This window comes from Platichthys flesus, chromosome 4 (genome assembly GCF_949316205.1).
Source record: "Platichthys flesus chromosome 4, fPlaFle2.1, whole genome shotgun sequence".
Lineage (NCBI taxonomy): Eukaryota > Metazoa > Chordata > Actinopteri > Pleuronectiformes > Pleuronectidae > Platichthys > Platichthys flesus.
Genome location: NC_084948.1, coordinates 28005480 through 28019411, shown reverse-complemented (window position 1 = coordinate 28019411; position 13932 = coordinate 28005480). Strand labels below are relative to the sequence as shown.

The window sequence follows — 13932 nt, the reverse complement described above, 5'->3', positions numbered from 1 at the left end:
TACCTGGCACCAGGGGCGCTGCAGGCCCAAGAGGCTCTGTCTGGTGTGTGGAGACTTTGCCTCCGGGTATCACTACGGAGTGGCGTCCTGCGAGGCCTGCAAGGCGTTCTTCAAAAGAACCATCCAGGTGAGAAGCTCGCTGACAGATCTGGGATCAGTAGAAGTGATCAGCTCTTTATCGATCAGCGTGTGAAACCATCAGCTGCTCTCAGATCAGCGTCACACGACTCATCCATCCATTGATTTCTCCGACGCCAGCTGAAGTTCTCTCTCTAATAAAAACTTGATTTTCAGGAGTTCAGGAGTTTAAAGTAAAATAAAAAGATAAACATGTAAAAACACATCTGGAGCGTGACGCCGTGTAAACGTGTCGTCATCTTAATTTGAATCTGACCAGAGGAAATTCAGACTGGTCGGTTCTGATGATGTCACTCGTTTACGTATTGATCAATAGAACCCAGAGTCAGTGAGAAACAGCCTCCGGCCGCCGCTCGTCAATATCCTGTTAACGGACTCCGAGGTTTTAAGCTCCAATAAACACTTGGCTGTGTGTGTGTGTGTGTGGGGGGGGGTGGGTGGAGGTATAGATTTCTGTGAGAAGAGACAACGTGCACGAGGAGAATCAAACAAATGAATGTGTCATCATATTATCGGCTCATTGGAACCTCACGGTCTCCTCTTGCTAACGACCAGGCAACATGGAGTACAGCTGTCCAGTGACCAGCGAGTGTGAGGTCACCAAGAGGCGGAGGAAGGCGTGTCAGGCCTGTCGCTTCCACAAGTGTCTGCAGGCCGGGATGATGAGGGAGGGTACGACAGACACACAACACACACAACCACCACACACACACACAACACAGACACACAACAACCACACAGACACACAACGAGCACCCAGACACACAACGACCACACAAACAAACAACTACTACACAGACACACAACACAGACACACAACGACCACACAGATGAGGCAGCAGATGTAGTGAAGGTAACGCTGTGTGTCTGTGGTGCAGGGGTGCGTTTGGACCGGGTCCGAGGGGGACGTCAGAAGTACAAGCGGCGGGTGGAGACAGGAAGGTGCAGTCACCTGATCAGCAGCAGTGAGTCAACACCTTATTCATCATGTGACTCACACGTCGTCCAATCAGCTGCTCTTATTCACCTCACGTCCGACTTCCAGGAAACAAGATGATTTCTCACCTGCTGCTCACTGACCCCGCCCCACTGGCTGCCAATCAGGACACTTCGACCAATGACAGCAGCCTGAGCACCTTGCTGACCCTGTGTGACCTCCTGAACCGGGAGCTGCTGGTTCTGATTGGCTGGGCCAAACAGATCCCAGGTAAACGCTCACAAACGCGTTCTTATTTATTTATTTATTTTTTTTATTCTGTTCAATCGTGTGACTGACACCTGCTCTGACCCGCCCCTCCCAGGCTTCTCCGGTCTGTCATTGGACGATCAGATGTCGCTGTTGCAAGGCGGGTGGATGGAGGCGCTGCTGGTGGGCGTGGCCTGGCGATCACAGGAAGCGCCGGGGGAGGAGCTTGTGTTCGCCGGGAACCTGCGGTTGGACGAGGCTCAGTGTCGATCCCTGGGATTGGCCGAGCTGTACGAGGCGCTGCGCCACCTGACAGTGAAGTACCAGCTGATGGACCTGAGTCCTGAGGAGGCGGTGACGCTGAAGGCCGTGGCACTGGCCAACTCTGGTACACACACAGACAGACACACACACAGACACACACAGACACAAACACATGCACTAAATTCTACAGCTCAGTTTCTCCTTCTCCACAATCGCTGGTCTGGTCGACGTCCCACTTGAGGGACGAGGCGGTGCAGCGCCCCCTGGGACGTTCTTCAGGTGAACAGTTCTCACTCCTCTGGGTGTGAGCTCACGTGAAGATTCAAGAGCAGAGAAACAACAACTTCCAGAGCGCACACTTTGTACCGATAAACACAACGACCCTGAAAACACCAACAACATGAATGTGATCTACTGATGTGGTTGTGACTCCATCAGAGAAAAGACTGAAGCAGCATCAACTCTGATATTGATTTACAATTAGAGGAGGAGTTGTGTTGTTTGTGTGTACGTGTGTGTGTGTGTGTGTTTGTGTGTGTGTGTGTGTGTGTGTGTGGGGGGGGGGGGGGGTATTGATCAGTGGTTGGAGGCTGAAGCGTCACTGTATTGATTAGCTCCAGACATTTAGATTGTTATGGAGTTTGTGTGTGTGTGTGTGTGAGTGAGTGTGTTGTTGTTGTTTGAGTGGCTAATGCTAACAGCGCTAACAGTGGCCACTGATCAATAACAGCCCTGTCAGAGCAGTGGTGCATGCTGGGACACTGGTTGGTTCCTCCAGCTGAAGTCTGGTCGGTCTCCCACTGTCTGAGACTCAGATCAATAAATATTGATAAACTGGATCGATCAGATGTGAGGAGTCAGCTGGACACACACACACAGACACACACACACACCATCTTCTATTGTGTGAATATTGATGTTCAGACTGTTGAGACACATTAACTGTGTGTGTGTGTGTGTGTGTGACCTTGACCTTGTTCACCACTTCAGTGTCTGACAGCTCAGTCTCAGTGTGAGGATGTTTCCAGATGTGAAGTAAAACATGATTATTACAGTGAAAACACACACACACATACATTACATCATTTTAAGTTCCTCATTGGTCATGTGACTCTTCTGATTTGTGGAGGAAGTGGAGACGAGACGTCCTTAATTCACAGTCTATGGTGTGTGTGTTTGTGTGTAATCATATTATATTGATTTGTGTTATTTATCAATTGACTGTTTTTACTGTGAGTTAAAAACCTAGAGTTGTGTCTCTAAACTATTCACGTGAAATACTTTAACCTCAAAACGTCACTTGTTTACTGCACTCGAGTAAAAGTACTTACGAGCGTCTGTGTCTCGTCTGCCAGACGCCGACCCGGTGGACGGTCCCGACTCGGTGCAGCGGCTCCAGGACGGGCTCCATGATGCGCTGCAGGACTACGAGTCGTCCCGCAGAGGGCGCCACCGAGCCGGCCGCCTGCTCATGAGCCTCCCTCTGCTGCGCCAGGCCGCCGACCGGGCGGTGCAGGCCTTCCTCCACCTGCACCGCCGCCGCCGCGTCCCTCTCCACAAGCTGCTCCTGGAGATGCTGGACGCCAAAGCCTGAGGAGGCCCGAGTGCTGCTGAGACTCCCCCCCCACGGGACAGGAAACCGTCCTCACACACAGACTCATTCTCTTTCTGTTCACACTGAAGTTAAATCAGGATCAAAGACTCAAACTGACTTCACTCATTAGAGTCTCATCTGTTCAGAGAAGAGCTGAGAACATTGAACGTTTCCTCTGTGCTGTCAGAACATAAATACCAATAACTGATAATCATCATGTGACGTGAGGTTTGTAGAGTAGGGGCCACTGCTCAGGCTCCGGGGGGGGCGTCATGGACATCATCACTTTCTCTGCTCAGTCTCTGTTGACTCGTGGAAACAGAGAATTCATGTGAAGCAGTTTATCTCGGTCTGTGTTCAGGGAATCGAGCGTGAGAGAAACTTCTGTTCACAGCTGGAACCCTCAGCTCCGTCCTCAGCGTCGGAGCCTGGACGCCTCATGTAGAAAATCCATGTTTTTGGTAAAAGATATTTTGATGTGAACTTGTTTGCAGGGCGTTTGAGGTCGAGAGCTGATTAGTTTAGTTTGAGTTGTTTCTATTGAAAGTTGAATAAAACACACGATTCTCATCTTCATGAGTCTGATTTTATTATTTATACAAACTGTTAAGACCTGAGATCAGCTGGAAACAACATCTGACTGATAATGATAAATACTGATTATTTTCCATCACTGAACACTTCAGAGAAAAGGAAGGATGATGCGTTTGTGTGTCGCAGGAAAACTGGAAATCCCACTGAGAAAATGTTTTGATTATAACCACGAGAAGAAATCGTTTCCTTCAGTGAAAAAAACTATTTGATTCAATATCTACTGAATATCAAATCTACAAAAAGTACAGTTACTCATCTTCTTCGAGTAATGAATAAATCTGTTAAGGTCACTAAACTATGGAGCTGTGGTGATTAATCCATCAATAAATCCAGTTTCAACTTACATCTGGTATATTTTGTTACTATTACTTGACAATAATATGAAGCTGTTAAATAAAACAAAAGAGTTTCACTTTGTTTTTACTGTTTGTCAATTCTTCATGTTAAAAAACAAACATTAATGGAAAGTTAAAGACATGTTGATGTTTGACTCCGTTAAGAAAAGAACAGACGAGGTGTTTTCTTACATCACAGTTTGAAATGACATTTTACATTTTACTGAACCAAACATAAAAATTAGAAAAATAAAGCTTCAATAAAATACTTTTAAGTTTAGTTTAAACAGACTCATGATTCGGATCAGTCAGAGGAGGAAGAGATAGAAAAGTTTCTGTTTGAAAAACCTTTATCAAAAAGCTACAAAAACACAGTTGAAGCTGCAGTAACCTTCTCCGGCACCTGGGGGCAGTGGCTCCATGTTTGGTCTCCACCTCCTGATGGAGACTTCAACATCAGAAACCAGTGAACCAGTGAATCACTGGTTTCAAACACGCGACACAGCTTCCAGTTTCTGGACGACGATCTGACGACTTGTTGAACGTCTCTGGGACGTGACCCGAGTTGACCGGTCGTCTCTGATGGACAGAGTCCAACACGAGAAGCGACACAACAACCTTGTTGTTTGCAGCTTGAATCCACTTTTGCCAGAGAAACAATTGTTCACTTTTTTTCGGGGGTTATTTATTTTGAGCTTTTTCTCTCATTTCAGGTCAAAAGCAACAATCGTCTTTGAGAAACAGGAAACTGCGTCTGGTGTCGCTCTGTGTCACCGGTTCAGAACTGTCTGAGCCCGTTAATGAGTCGTTTAGATCACGTGAACATATCGATTCTTCTTTCATGTTCACGTTCATTTCCAAACAGACGAGTTCGTCAACAAACAACCTAATGGCACATGGTCGTTGTGGCAACAGAACTCCTTGAGAGCTGATTGGCTGCTTCACATCTCAACATGTGACATCACAAATCCAGACCTGATCAAAACACATGTTTCAGGAAATGAGTTTTTCATTTCTAGCTGATTCGCTCTCTAGTGTCTGAGTCTCAGTCAGATCAGCCAATCAGAAGCTGGTCTCGTTCATGTGTGGTTTGGGGCTGGCAGGGGGGGCAGTGGAGGGGCTGGCGGGGGGGCTGGCCGAGGGGCCAGCAGGGGGGCCAGTGGAGGGGTGGTCTGGACTTGGGGGGCTCTCTGGTGATGCTGGGATGTCAATGGGAGCCGGTGCGGCTCTACGGCGAGGAGACACCGGGGTCTGAGACCGGGTTGGGCTTACTGCACAGGGGGTGGGGCTTGCTGGGGAAGTGGGCGGGGCCTTGCGGTGTGATGAAGACGAGGATAACGGAGAAGGTGACAGCGATGACTGGGGGGATCCGGCTGAATGGCGAGCACCGGGGGACACAGAGAAGGTGGTGGGAGTCCTGAGGACGAACCTGGCCTCTAACTCGGAGCACACTGCTAAGCTCCGCCTGCTGCCCTCCGCCCCCCCCAGGACCCCAAATCCTGAACCGCCAGCTGCCTCCGAACCCTTGGCCAGCTCCTGGCAGCGCTCCACGAAGCTGCCCCTCCGGACACCCCCCCACTCCCTGTCCCCGTCGGGGTGTCTGTGGGGGCGGGGGCTGCCGGTGGAGCTGTGGCTGTAGGTCGGACCGTGGCCTGAGAAGGTCTGAGGTCCAGCTCCGGATGAGAGGACGGCGTCTCGGAGAGGTTTGGCCAACGGCACTGGGGGCGGGACCTGTCGGGGGAGGCTACCATACTGGTAGGCCCCACCCGGAGCTCCGCCTCCTCGTCCTCCTGCAGAGTGGAGACGCTCCGTCCTGAAGCCGTCAGTGAACTGAGAGTGAAGACTAAAGGACCGGAAGAGAGGACAGACAGTGAGGACAGGAAGAGAGGACAGGAAGTGAGGACAGAGAGTGAGGACAGGAAGAGAGGACAGAGAGTGAGGACAGGAAGAGAGGACAGGAAGAGAGGACAGGAAGAGAGGACAGGAAGTGAGGACAGAGAGTGAGGACAGGAAGAGAGGACAGGAAGTGAGGACAGAGAGTGAGGACAGGAAGTGAGGACAGGAAGAGAGGACAGGCAGTAAAGACAGGGAATAAGGACAGGAAGAGAGGACAGGAAGAGAGGACAGGCAGTAAAGACAAGGAATTAGGACAGGAAGAGAGGACAGGAAGAGAGGACAGGGAGACAGGACAGGAAGAGAGGACAGGAAGTGAGGACAGAGAGTGAGGACAGGAAGAGAGGACAGGAAGTGAGGACAGAGAGTGAGGACAGGAAGTGAGGACAGGAAGAGAGGACAGGCAGTAAAGACAGGGAATAAGGACAGGAAGAGAGGACAGGAAGAGAGGACAGGCAGTAAAGACAAGGAATTAGGACAGGAAGAGAGGACAGGAAGAGAGGACAGGGAGACAGGACAGGGAGACAGGACAGGGAGAGAGGACAGGCAGTAAAGACAAGGAATTAGGACAGGAAGAGAGGACAGGAAGAGAGGACAGGGAGAGTGGACAGGAAGAGAGGATAGGAAGAGAGGACAGGAAGAGAGGACAGGAAGAGAGGACAGGAAGAGAGGACAGGGAGAGTGGACAGGAAGAGAGGACAGGAAGAGAGGACAGGAAGAGAGGACAGGAAGAGAGGACAGGAAGAGAGGACAGGATGAGAGGATAGGAAGAGAGGACAGGAAGAGAGGACGGGGAGACAGGACGGGGAGACAGGACGGGGAGACAGGACGGGGAGAGAGGACAGGGAGAGAGGACAGGAAGAGAGGACAGGCAGAGAGGACAGGAAGAGAGGACAGGGAGAGAGGACAGGAAGAGAGGACAGGAAGAGAGGACAGGCAGAGAGGACAGGAAGAGAGGACAGGAAGAGAGGACAGGGAGAGTGGACAGGAAGAGAGGACAGGGAGAGAGGACAGGGAGAGAGGACAGGGAGAGTGGACAGGAAGAGAGGACAGGGAGAGTGGACAGGAAGAGAGGACAGGGAGAGAGGACAGGGAGACAGGACGGGGAGAGAGGACAGGCAGTAAAGACAGGGAATAAGGACAGGAAGAGAGGACAGGAAGAGAGGACAGGGAGAGTGGACAGGAAGAGAGGATAGGAAGAGAGGACAGGAAGAGAGGACAGGGAGAGAGGACAGGAAGAGAGGACAGGGAGAGAGGACCAAAACAAACCTCAGAAACACGTTTAATCCAGCGACTCTCTTAAAGTGTGTTTTAAATTGTGAATAAAGATGAAGACTCTCAAAACATGTAGATCGCCCCCTGGTGGTCGGCTGCAGTTTAGTTCACAAACCCTCCTCCTCCAGGTCAGCAGTTAAATAAATGTTTCAAGATGTTTCTGTGGTTTCAGATCTTCTCTCTGATGTTCGTTCACGTTTCTGATCAGTTTGGATTGAATCAGTTATTATTGATATAAAAAGAGGCATGATTGACATCTGACACTGACTCCTGATTGGTTAGGTATGACCTCAATACCACGCCTCTATCCGACTTATTTCGGCATCTTTATTTCGTGTGTGTGTCTGTGTGTGTGTGTGTCTGTGTGTGTGTACCTGCAGGTGGAGGCTCTCGGTGTACTGTCAGGAGTTCTGGTCAGAGCCAGGTCGCACTGATCCAGCAGCTCCAGCAGCTCCTCCTCCGTTGGCCCGCCCAGCGCTGCGAGACGACCAATAAGAGGTGGCGTTACAACCAATGACAGAACATATATCTCAAGGACAGACATGTCTCCAGCTGCTGTCTCCGTCAAAGTGTGTGAGACATCAGTGAACGACGAGCTGACCTCTGATGTCGACCTTGCCGGCGATCTCCATGGCCGTGGTCAGGTCCCACATCTGGATGCTGCCGTTGCTGTGGCCACTGAAGAGGTAGCGCCGCGGCCGGGAGCCGATGCGACTCGAGCCCTCGCACTCGTGGACCATGAAGGCCGTGATGGAGGTGCCGTCCACCGAACGCACCTCACACACCCTGACACACACACACACACACAGGTTCAACAACAGCAGCATTGATCCACGCAGGACATGATATAAAGGCTGGTGATGGAGGATCAATAATCAAACTGAGCATCACGTCTGTCAATCAGGAGACAGGTGTCCCTCACCTCTTCCCATTGGACGACAGCCTGACGTACAGTTTATCAGTGTCTGGGACGACCCTCTGAATAAAGACCTGCTGATCGTCTCTCTCTCCGTACGGACCTGAAACAGTGAATGACACAACACATTGAGGTTCATTTCGTTCAAATCTCAAACTGATTCTTCCCACCAATCACTTGTCTCCAGTCACATATTTAGATCGGCTGTGTGTGTGTGTGTGTGTGTGTGTGTGTGTGTGTGTGTGTGTGTGTGTGTGTGTGTGTGTGTGTCTGTGCGTGTGTGTGTTACCTATCTCTGTCCCGGCGCTGCAGCCTCCGTGTCCGTCCACGTCGTCCAGGCTGAGGATCTTGAAGGAGGTGAGCGGCGTGGAGCCCGGCTGGGTGGAGATCATCCCTCTGAAGCGAGTCACCGTCCACGTGCGCACGTGGTTGTTATCTGCACAGACTGGAAGTCGACAGATGTGAAGAACCTGTGACGGTGAGGAGGAGAAACAAACACCCTGCTGACGGGTGTCAATCAAACGCTGGCGTCTCGCCCCCCCTCACCTGAAATGAGGTGTTTCTCCGACAGCATGATCTTGGTGACGGGGCTGCGGTGGACGGAGAAGGTCTGGAAGAGCTGAGGCCCCGAGCCCACGGTCTCCGGATGCTGCACGATGACTCGGACCGTCCCGGAGCTCGTCCCGTACGCGATCTCGATCCAGTTCCCGCTGTCACCTGATCACAGGGGGTCGGCCGTGAGTGAGAGACGGGGGGAGTGTGGGGGGGGGGGGGCACTTCAGCAGACACTGAAGGAGCACTGTGGACTGACAGACAGTAGCGTGGTAGCTCCTACTTGTTTTGGGAGTGAGGTAGACACTGAGGGCGGTGATGGCGTCTTCAGTCGGGTCCCGGTACAGCTCCGTCACCAGCAGGTCGTTGTCCTTCATCCTCAGAGGGAACTTCTGAACATCTGATGAAACAGACAAACAGGACCTCTGTCAACACAACTCATTCATCAGACGTGGGTCACAAGGAGCCAGGTGCTGCTCAGTTTAATATCAAAACCAAAGTGTCTGTGAGGCCGAACACCATGGTTTCTCACCGATGTAGTAGATGGATCCGTTGTTGCAGCCGAGGATGAGGAAGGAGCCGGCGGTGTCGTAGCTGCTGATGGGAACCACATCCTGGTTCTGCCCAGAGAAGAAGAGAACGTCACAAACCACCTGCACGGTTCCACGTGATGTCAGTAAATGTTTGAGTTCAGCAGACTCTGCCCACCTGCCAGTGTTTGGTGACGGCGTTCCACACTCCCACTTTCCCGCTGTGACTGGTGGCGATCAGCTGGTTACCAACGAAGAAGAGGGCCTCCACCGGCACGTTGAGGCTGAAGACGCCTGTGGGACAGAGACACCACCTCAGAACCAACTGTGGCTCTCAGATTGTAGCTGATCTGTTTATCGGGTAAGAGGAATCCTAGAAACAATGAAACCCTTCAAACCGATTTCATTTCCGTTGCCGTCTGGACAGATGGACCACAGGATGATCTCCGTCGCAGAGGCCACAGCCACCATCTTGTCGTTGTCTCCCAGCGAGCCGCCCATCACCTTGGCGTTGAGCGCAACTCCGTCGATCACCCAATCCAGACGAGGAGAGGTGAAGACCTGCTGCCAGCCGGTGGACTCCTTCACCCTGAAAGAGAGAAACAAAGATGAAGGGAAGATATGAAATCAGGTGTCGACCGCGTCCATCACGTTAAACACCGACTCCCCGGCTGCGTGCAGTGGACGTTTCTCACCGGTTAATGTGAAAAAAATGACCATTTAACAAAATCTGCAAACTTGTGATGTCCCAAAACATAAATAGTCAGAGGTGAAATGACCAATCAGACGAGCTCTGAGATGAAGAAATGATCAAAGTGATGAGTTCACCTGTAACAGACGACAAACTGTGCGTAGGCCACAGCAATCCAGTTATGATGACCACAGACGATCCGCACCATGCCAGAGTCTGATGACTGACCTACACACACACACACACACACACACACACACACACACACACACACACACACACACACACACACACACACACACACACACACACACACACACACACACACACACACACACACACACACACACACACACACACACACACACACACACACACACACACACACACACACATATAAAGCAAACATTGGGAACTATTTCCTGTGGTGGATCGATCCACTTTTAAACCTGTAGTGAGTATTTGTGGCAGCTTCCAAAACACCTGGCTCCCCCTTGTGGCTGACTGCTGTACAGGTTTTAATAGGTTATTAATTGTTAAGATGACAAATGGCCTGGGGACGTGACGTTTAAGGTGGGGAGGTGTGAACTGAGTGTGTGTGTGTGTGTGTGTGTGTTCACCTCCGAACGGCCTCTCATCATGGCTGACCCTGCCCATCATCCCAGAGTTCCCCAGGTTGGGGGGCATGGTGTTGCTGCGTCTGACCGGCGCTCTCTCTGCAGGCGTGGCTCGGCCGCCCATGAACTGCGACCCCGCTACGCTGTGCCGGTTACGACGCTTGGCTGGGTACACTGAGAAGACACAGACAGGAAGTGAGGCAGAGGGTGGGTCTCGACCATGTGGGGGCAGGAGAAGATGTGATTCAGGTTCCTCGAGGCGAACTGAGCTGAATCTCAGTTTAGGTTAATGACTTGTTTCCCAACAGAAGCTCAGAGGAGCAGCTCCATCCACGTTCACTCCCTCAGACCTAAACTGTTCTACACACAAACTCTGAAAAATAATGTGTGGACATGTTGTGTAGTTGGTGTTTGTGAAGCAGCAGCAGGTTGTTGGGACCGACTATCAAGGCGAGGGGCGGAGCCTGTAGAGTAACAGGAGGCGGAGCCTGTAGAGCAGCAGGAGGCAGGACATGACGTATGAACTCTGGTGTGGAAACATCAGTGTTGTTGTTTACAGCTCAGCCACACCGGTGTCGGCCCTCATCACCAGAAGATCTGGAACCTCCTCGTGTTTCCAAGTGGACGTCTTCGTCTTCATCTTCTACGTGTCCGGCTCCTCTTCTTCATCCTGAGATGTTTGTGATCTTCATGTTTCACGTCCGTCACGTGTTAGAAACCTCATCAACACGTCCACTCGCTCACTGTGATGTCACAACTTCTGATCATATCTGAAAGCAGCTTTATCAAGTTTGGACTTTCCCCCGAGCCACTGCTGAGGAATGTGTCAGTGGTGGTGTGGGGGGTGTGGTGAGGACAGGGGGTTTACCTGGTGGAGGCAAGTAGCCGTTGAACAGCACGTTTCCACAGGACGAGCGGTCCAGCTCGTCACACAGCTGCAGTTTACGCACTAGAACAAAACAGCTTCATAGTTAATATAACAGAAAACTGAGCAGCGGTTAAGAAGAATCATAATGAGTGGACTCGTCCTGCACGTCCCCCGTCCACACGAGCGTCTGTCTCACCCAGCGGCGTGATGCCGTAGAACTCGGCCTCGTGCATGAGCATGTGCACGTTGATGGAGCGGGGATGAAGCTCTTTTGTTCGCAGGAAGTTGAGGATGGTCGCAAACAGAGAGGGGTCCCTGTCAATGAAGATCTGTGGGGAGAGAGAGAAACAAGGGGAGGTTCACATACCAGGGTAACAAGGACACACAAAACACACACACACACACACACACACACACACACAGACACAACTTACAGCTCCAGTTTCATCCTTCAGAGTTGAGATCCGACCGCTCAAAAGACTGACGAGACAAAAGAAAACAGAAACTCTTCATTATTTAAACTTACTGAGTATGATGACAGCACAGACACACAACTTCATTCACTGCACTTTTCACTGGAGAACAAACGAAACCATCTCCAGCTAAAAAACACCTTGTCTTGTTTATGTGCCTCTGAGCACGAGCTTTAATAACCAGGTCAGGGCAGCTAGTGATGGTTAATCTGATGATTACATGAAGAGTAATATGCCAGTCATCCCCTCACTGGCTCTAATTAACTAAAACTAACTGGTTTCTGATCTTAGAGTTTTCTCATTGACCATGTTCCTGTGGCTAATGAACAGTTACGTGTTTCTCATCCACCACTACAGTAAAGTGAGTCTGACGGTGAAGCCACAGTTCAACTGAACATTCCAGCAGATTGTTTCTATTCATAAAAGATCTTCATCTCCTCAGTGGAATGTAACGTGGTCAAAGTTTGAACAGAGTTTGGCTTCAGCACCGAGTGACACTGACCTGGTGAAGAAGGAGTCAGGAACCCATGTGAGCGTCTGTCGGGAGGTGCTGAACCTGAAAGAGAACCAACATCATCTGGAGTTAGACTGTGGTGTCCTGCAGAGCCCTGTCTGGAGAGGGGGGGCACAGTGTAACATTATCTGAACAACAGCGCCCCCTGCCGTCTCATAGGGGGATCCACTGTTAGTTCCCATGTAGCAAATCCACACTGTTCAGCATTCTCCATGTTTTACAGTTTCCTGCTGAATATTAGAGATAAGCTACATGAAGCTACATGAAGCTACATCCGGTTTCAATCCCTCTGCAACAATACGTTGAAATACGTTGTAACTTAAAGCTACAATATGTAGCTTTAAGTTAAAGCGACACCTAGTGTAGTTCCATCATCGGACACAGGGAATGAATAGTAAACAGAGCGGCTAACAGTCTGCGATCAACCGACTCGGCCTCAGCATTTGGTTAAAAGTATTATTAGTATTATAAATCGTGTTAATTTACTCAGACATCAGAGTATTTAAGTTACACTAAACTTTATCCTAGTCCAGAAAGTAGGTGGGCCGACGGGACAAGGATCTGTCCGATAATGGACGCCGCCGTGGTAGCCATGTAGCTGCGGGCTAACCCGGGCTTAGCTCCGACACTCCCCCGGGTCTCTCACCTCTTCCCTCCCACGTTCAGGTGGATGATGTCCCCGCTCCGCGCCGTGGTCGACATCCCGTGAAGAGTCCGCGGCTCCACAACAACAACAGCACGTTCACATTACGTCCATTCTAACATTTAATTCCGTTTCCGTCTACAAAGTCGGTTTCCGGTCTGGTTCTCAGCAGCTTCCGGTAGCGTAGGGAAATGGAAGTGAAACCCGCGGTGGATTCAGTGGACCAGGGGAAAGAACCAATAAAGCACGGACTGGAGTTAAGGAATAGAACCTTTTATTTATCAAATACTGTTTCCATATGTCACGGTGTAAACATTCAAGTAGAAGTACAAGTACACAAAATAGGAGTACTCGATCAAAACACGCATATGGTTGATAGGACCTGAGCTGCAGTGACTGTACAATCCAGAAGTCTCAAATTATTATCAGCATGTACTTCAAGTCTCAAGGTAAAAGTACATAACAGAACCAAAATAGTCTCTGTCAGTTTAAATAAACATATGTAATTTAATTGAATATATTAAAGTTACTTTTCCCCACTTTGTAAAAGACAAAAGAAAAAGAACAGTAACAAAAACATCAAACACATGAGACAAATAGGATCAAAACATGCAGCGGGCTGTATGTGACGATGATAATAGATGTGTATGAATCCATCAGCAGTGAAAGCAGCTGTGCAGACATGGTGCAGATGTTGTTTCAGCAGTGAAGAACAGAGATGCTCCACTTCCTCCTCTCGTGTCACAAATCTTCCTCTTCCTCCGCTGGACTCCCCTTCCTGTCATTCTCCTCCAGAGCAAAGCAGCATGGGAGGAGGACACACACACACACACACATAAAAGTTGTTTC

General features: G+C 50.2%; 2 protein-coding genes across 2 annotated transcripts; one reads left to right on the top strand and one right to left on the bottom strand.

The window, feature by feature from the left end:
- Positions 1–589: 589 nt before the first annotated feature.
- LOC133951678 (estrogen-related receptor gamma-like) lies at positions 590–3756 on the top strand. Its single transcript, XM_062385769.1, has 5 exons — positions 590–810; positions 1017–1103; positions 1184–1345; positions 1440–1712; positions 2944–3756. The coding sequence occupies exons 1-5, from the start codon at positions 699–701 to the stop codon at positions 3180–3182; spliced, it is 873 nt and encodes a 290-aa protein (XP_062241753.1). The 5' UTR covers positions 590–698; the 3' UTR covers positions 3183–3756.
- On the bottom strand, positions 3755–13256 carry shkbp1 (SH3KBP1 binding protein 1). Its single transcript, XM_062385768.1, has 17 exons — positions 13087–13256; positions 12429–12482; positions 11888–11933; positions 11650–11782; positions 11454–11534; positions 10589–10759; positions 10106–10196; positions 9676–9866; positions 9456–9571; positions 9280–9367; positions 9031–9147; positions 8742–8912; positions 8485–8640; positions 8202–8298; positions 7881–8065; positions 7654–7756; positions 3755–5954 (listed from the first exon to the last, which is right to left on the bottom strand). The coding sequence occupies exons 1-17, from the start codon at positions 13140–13142 to the stop codon at positions 5174–5176; spliced, it is 2637 nt and encodes an 878-aa protein (XP_062241752.1). The 5' UTR covers positions 13143–13256; the 3' UTR covers positions 3755–5173.
- Between the last annotated feature and the right edge of the window lie 676 nt (positions 13257–13932).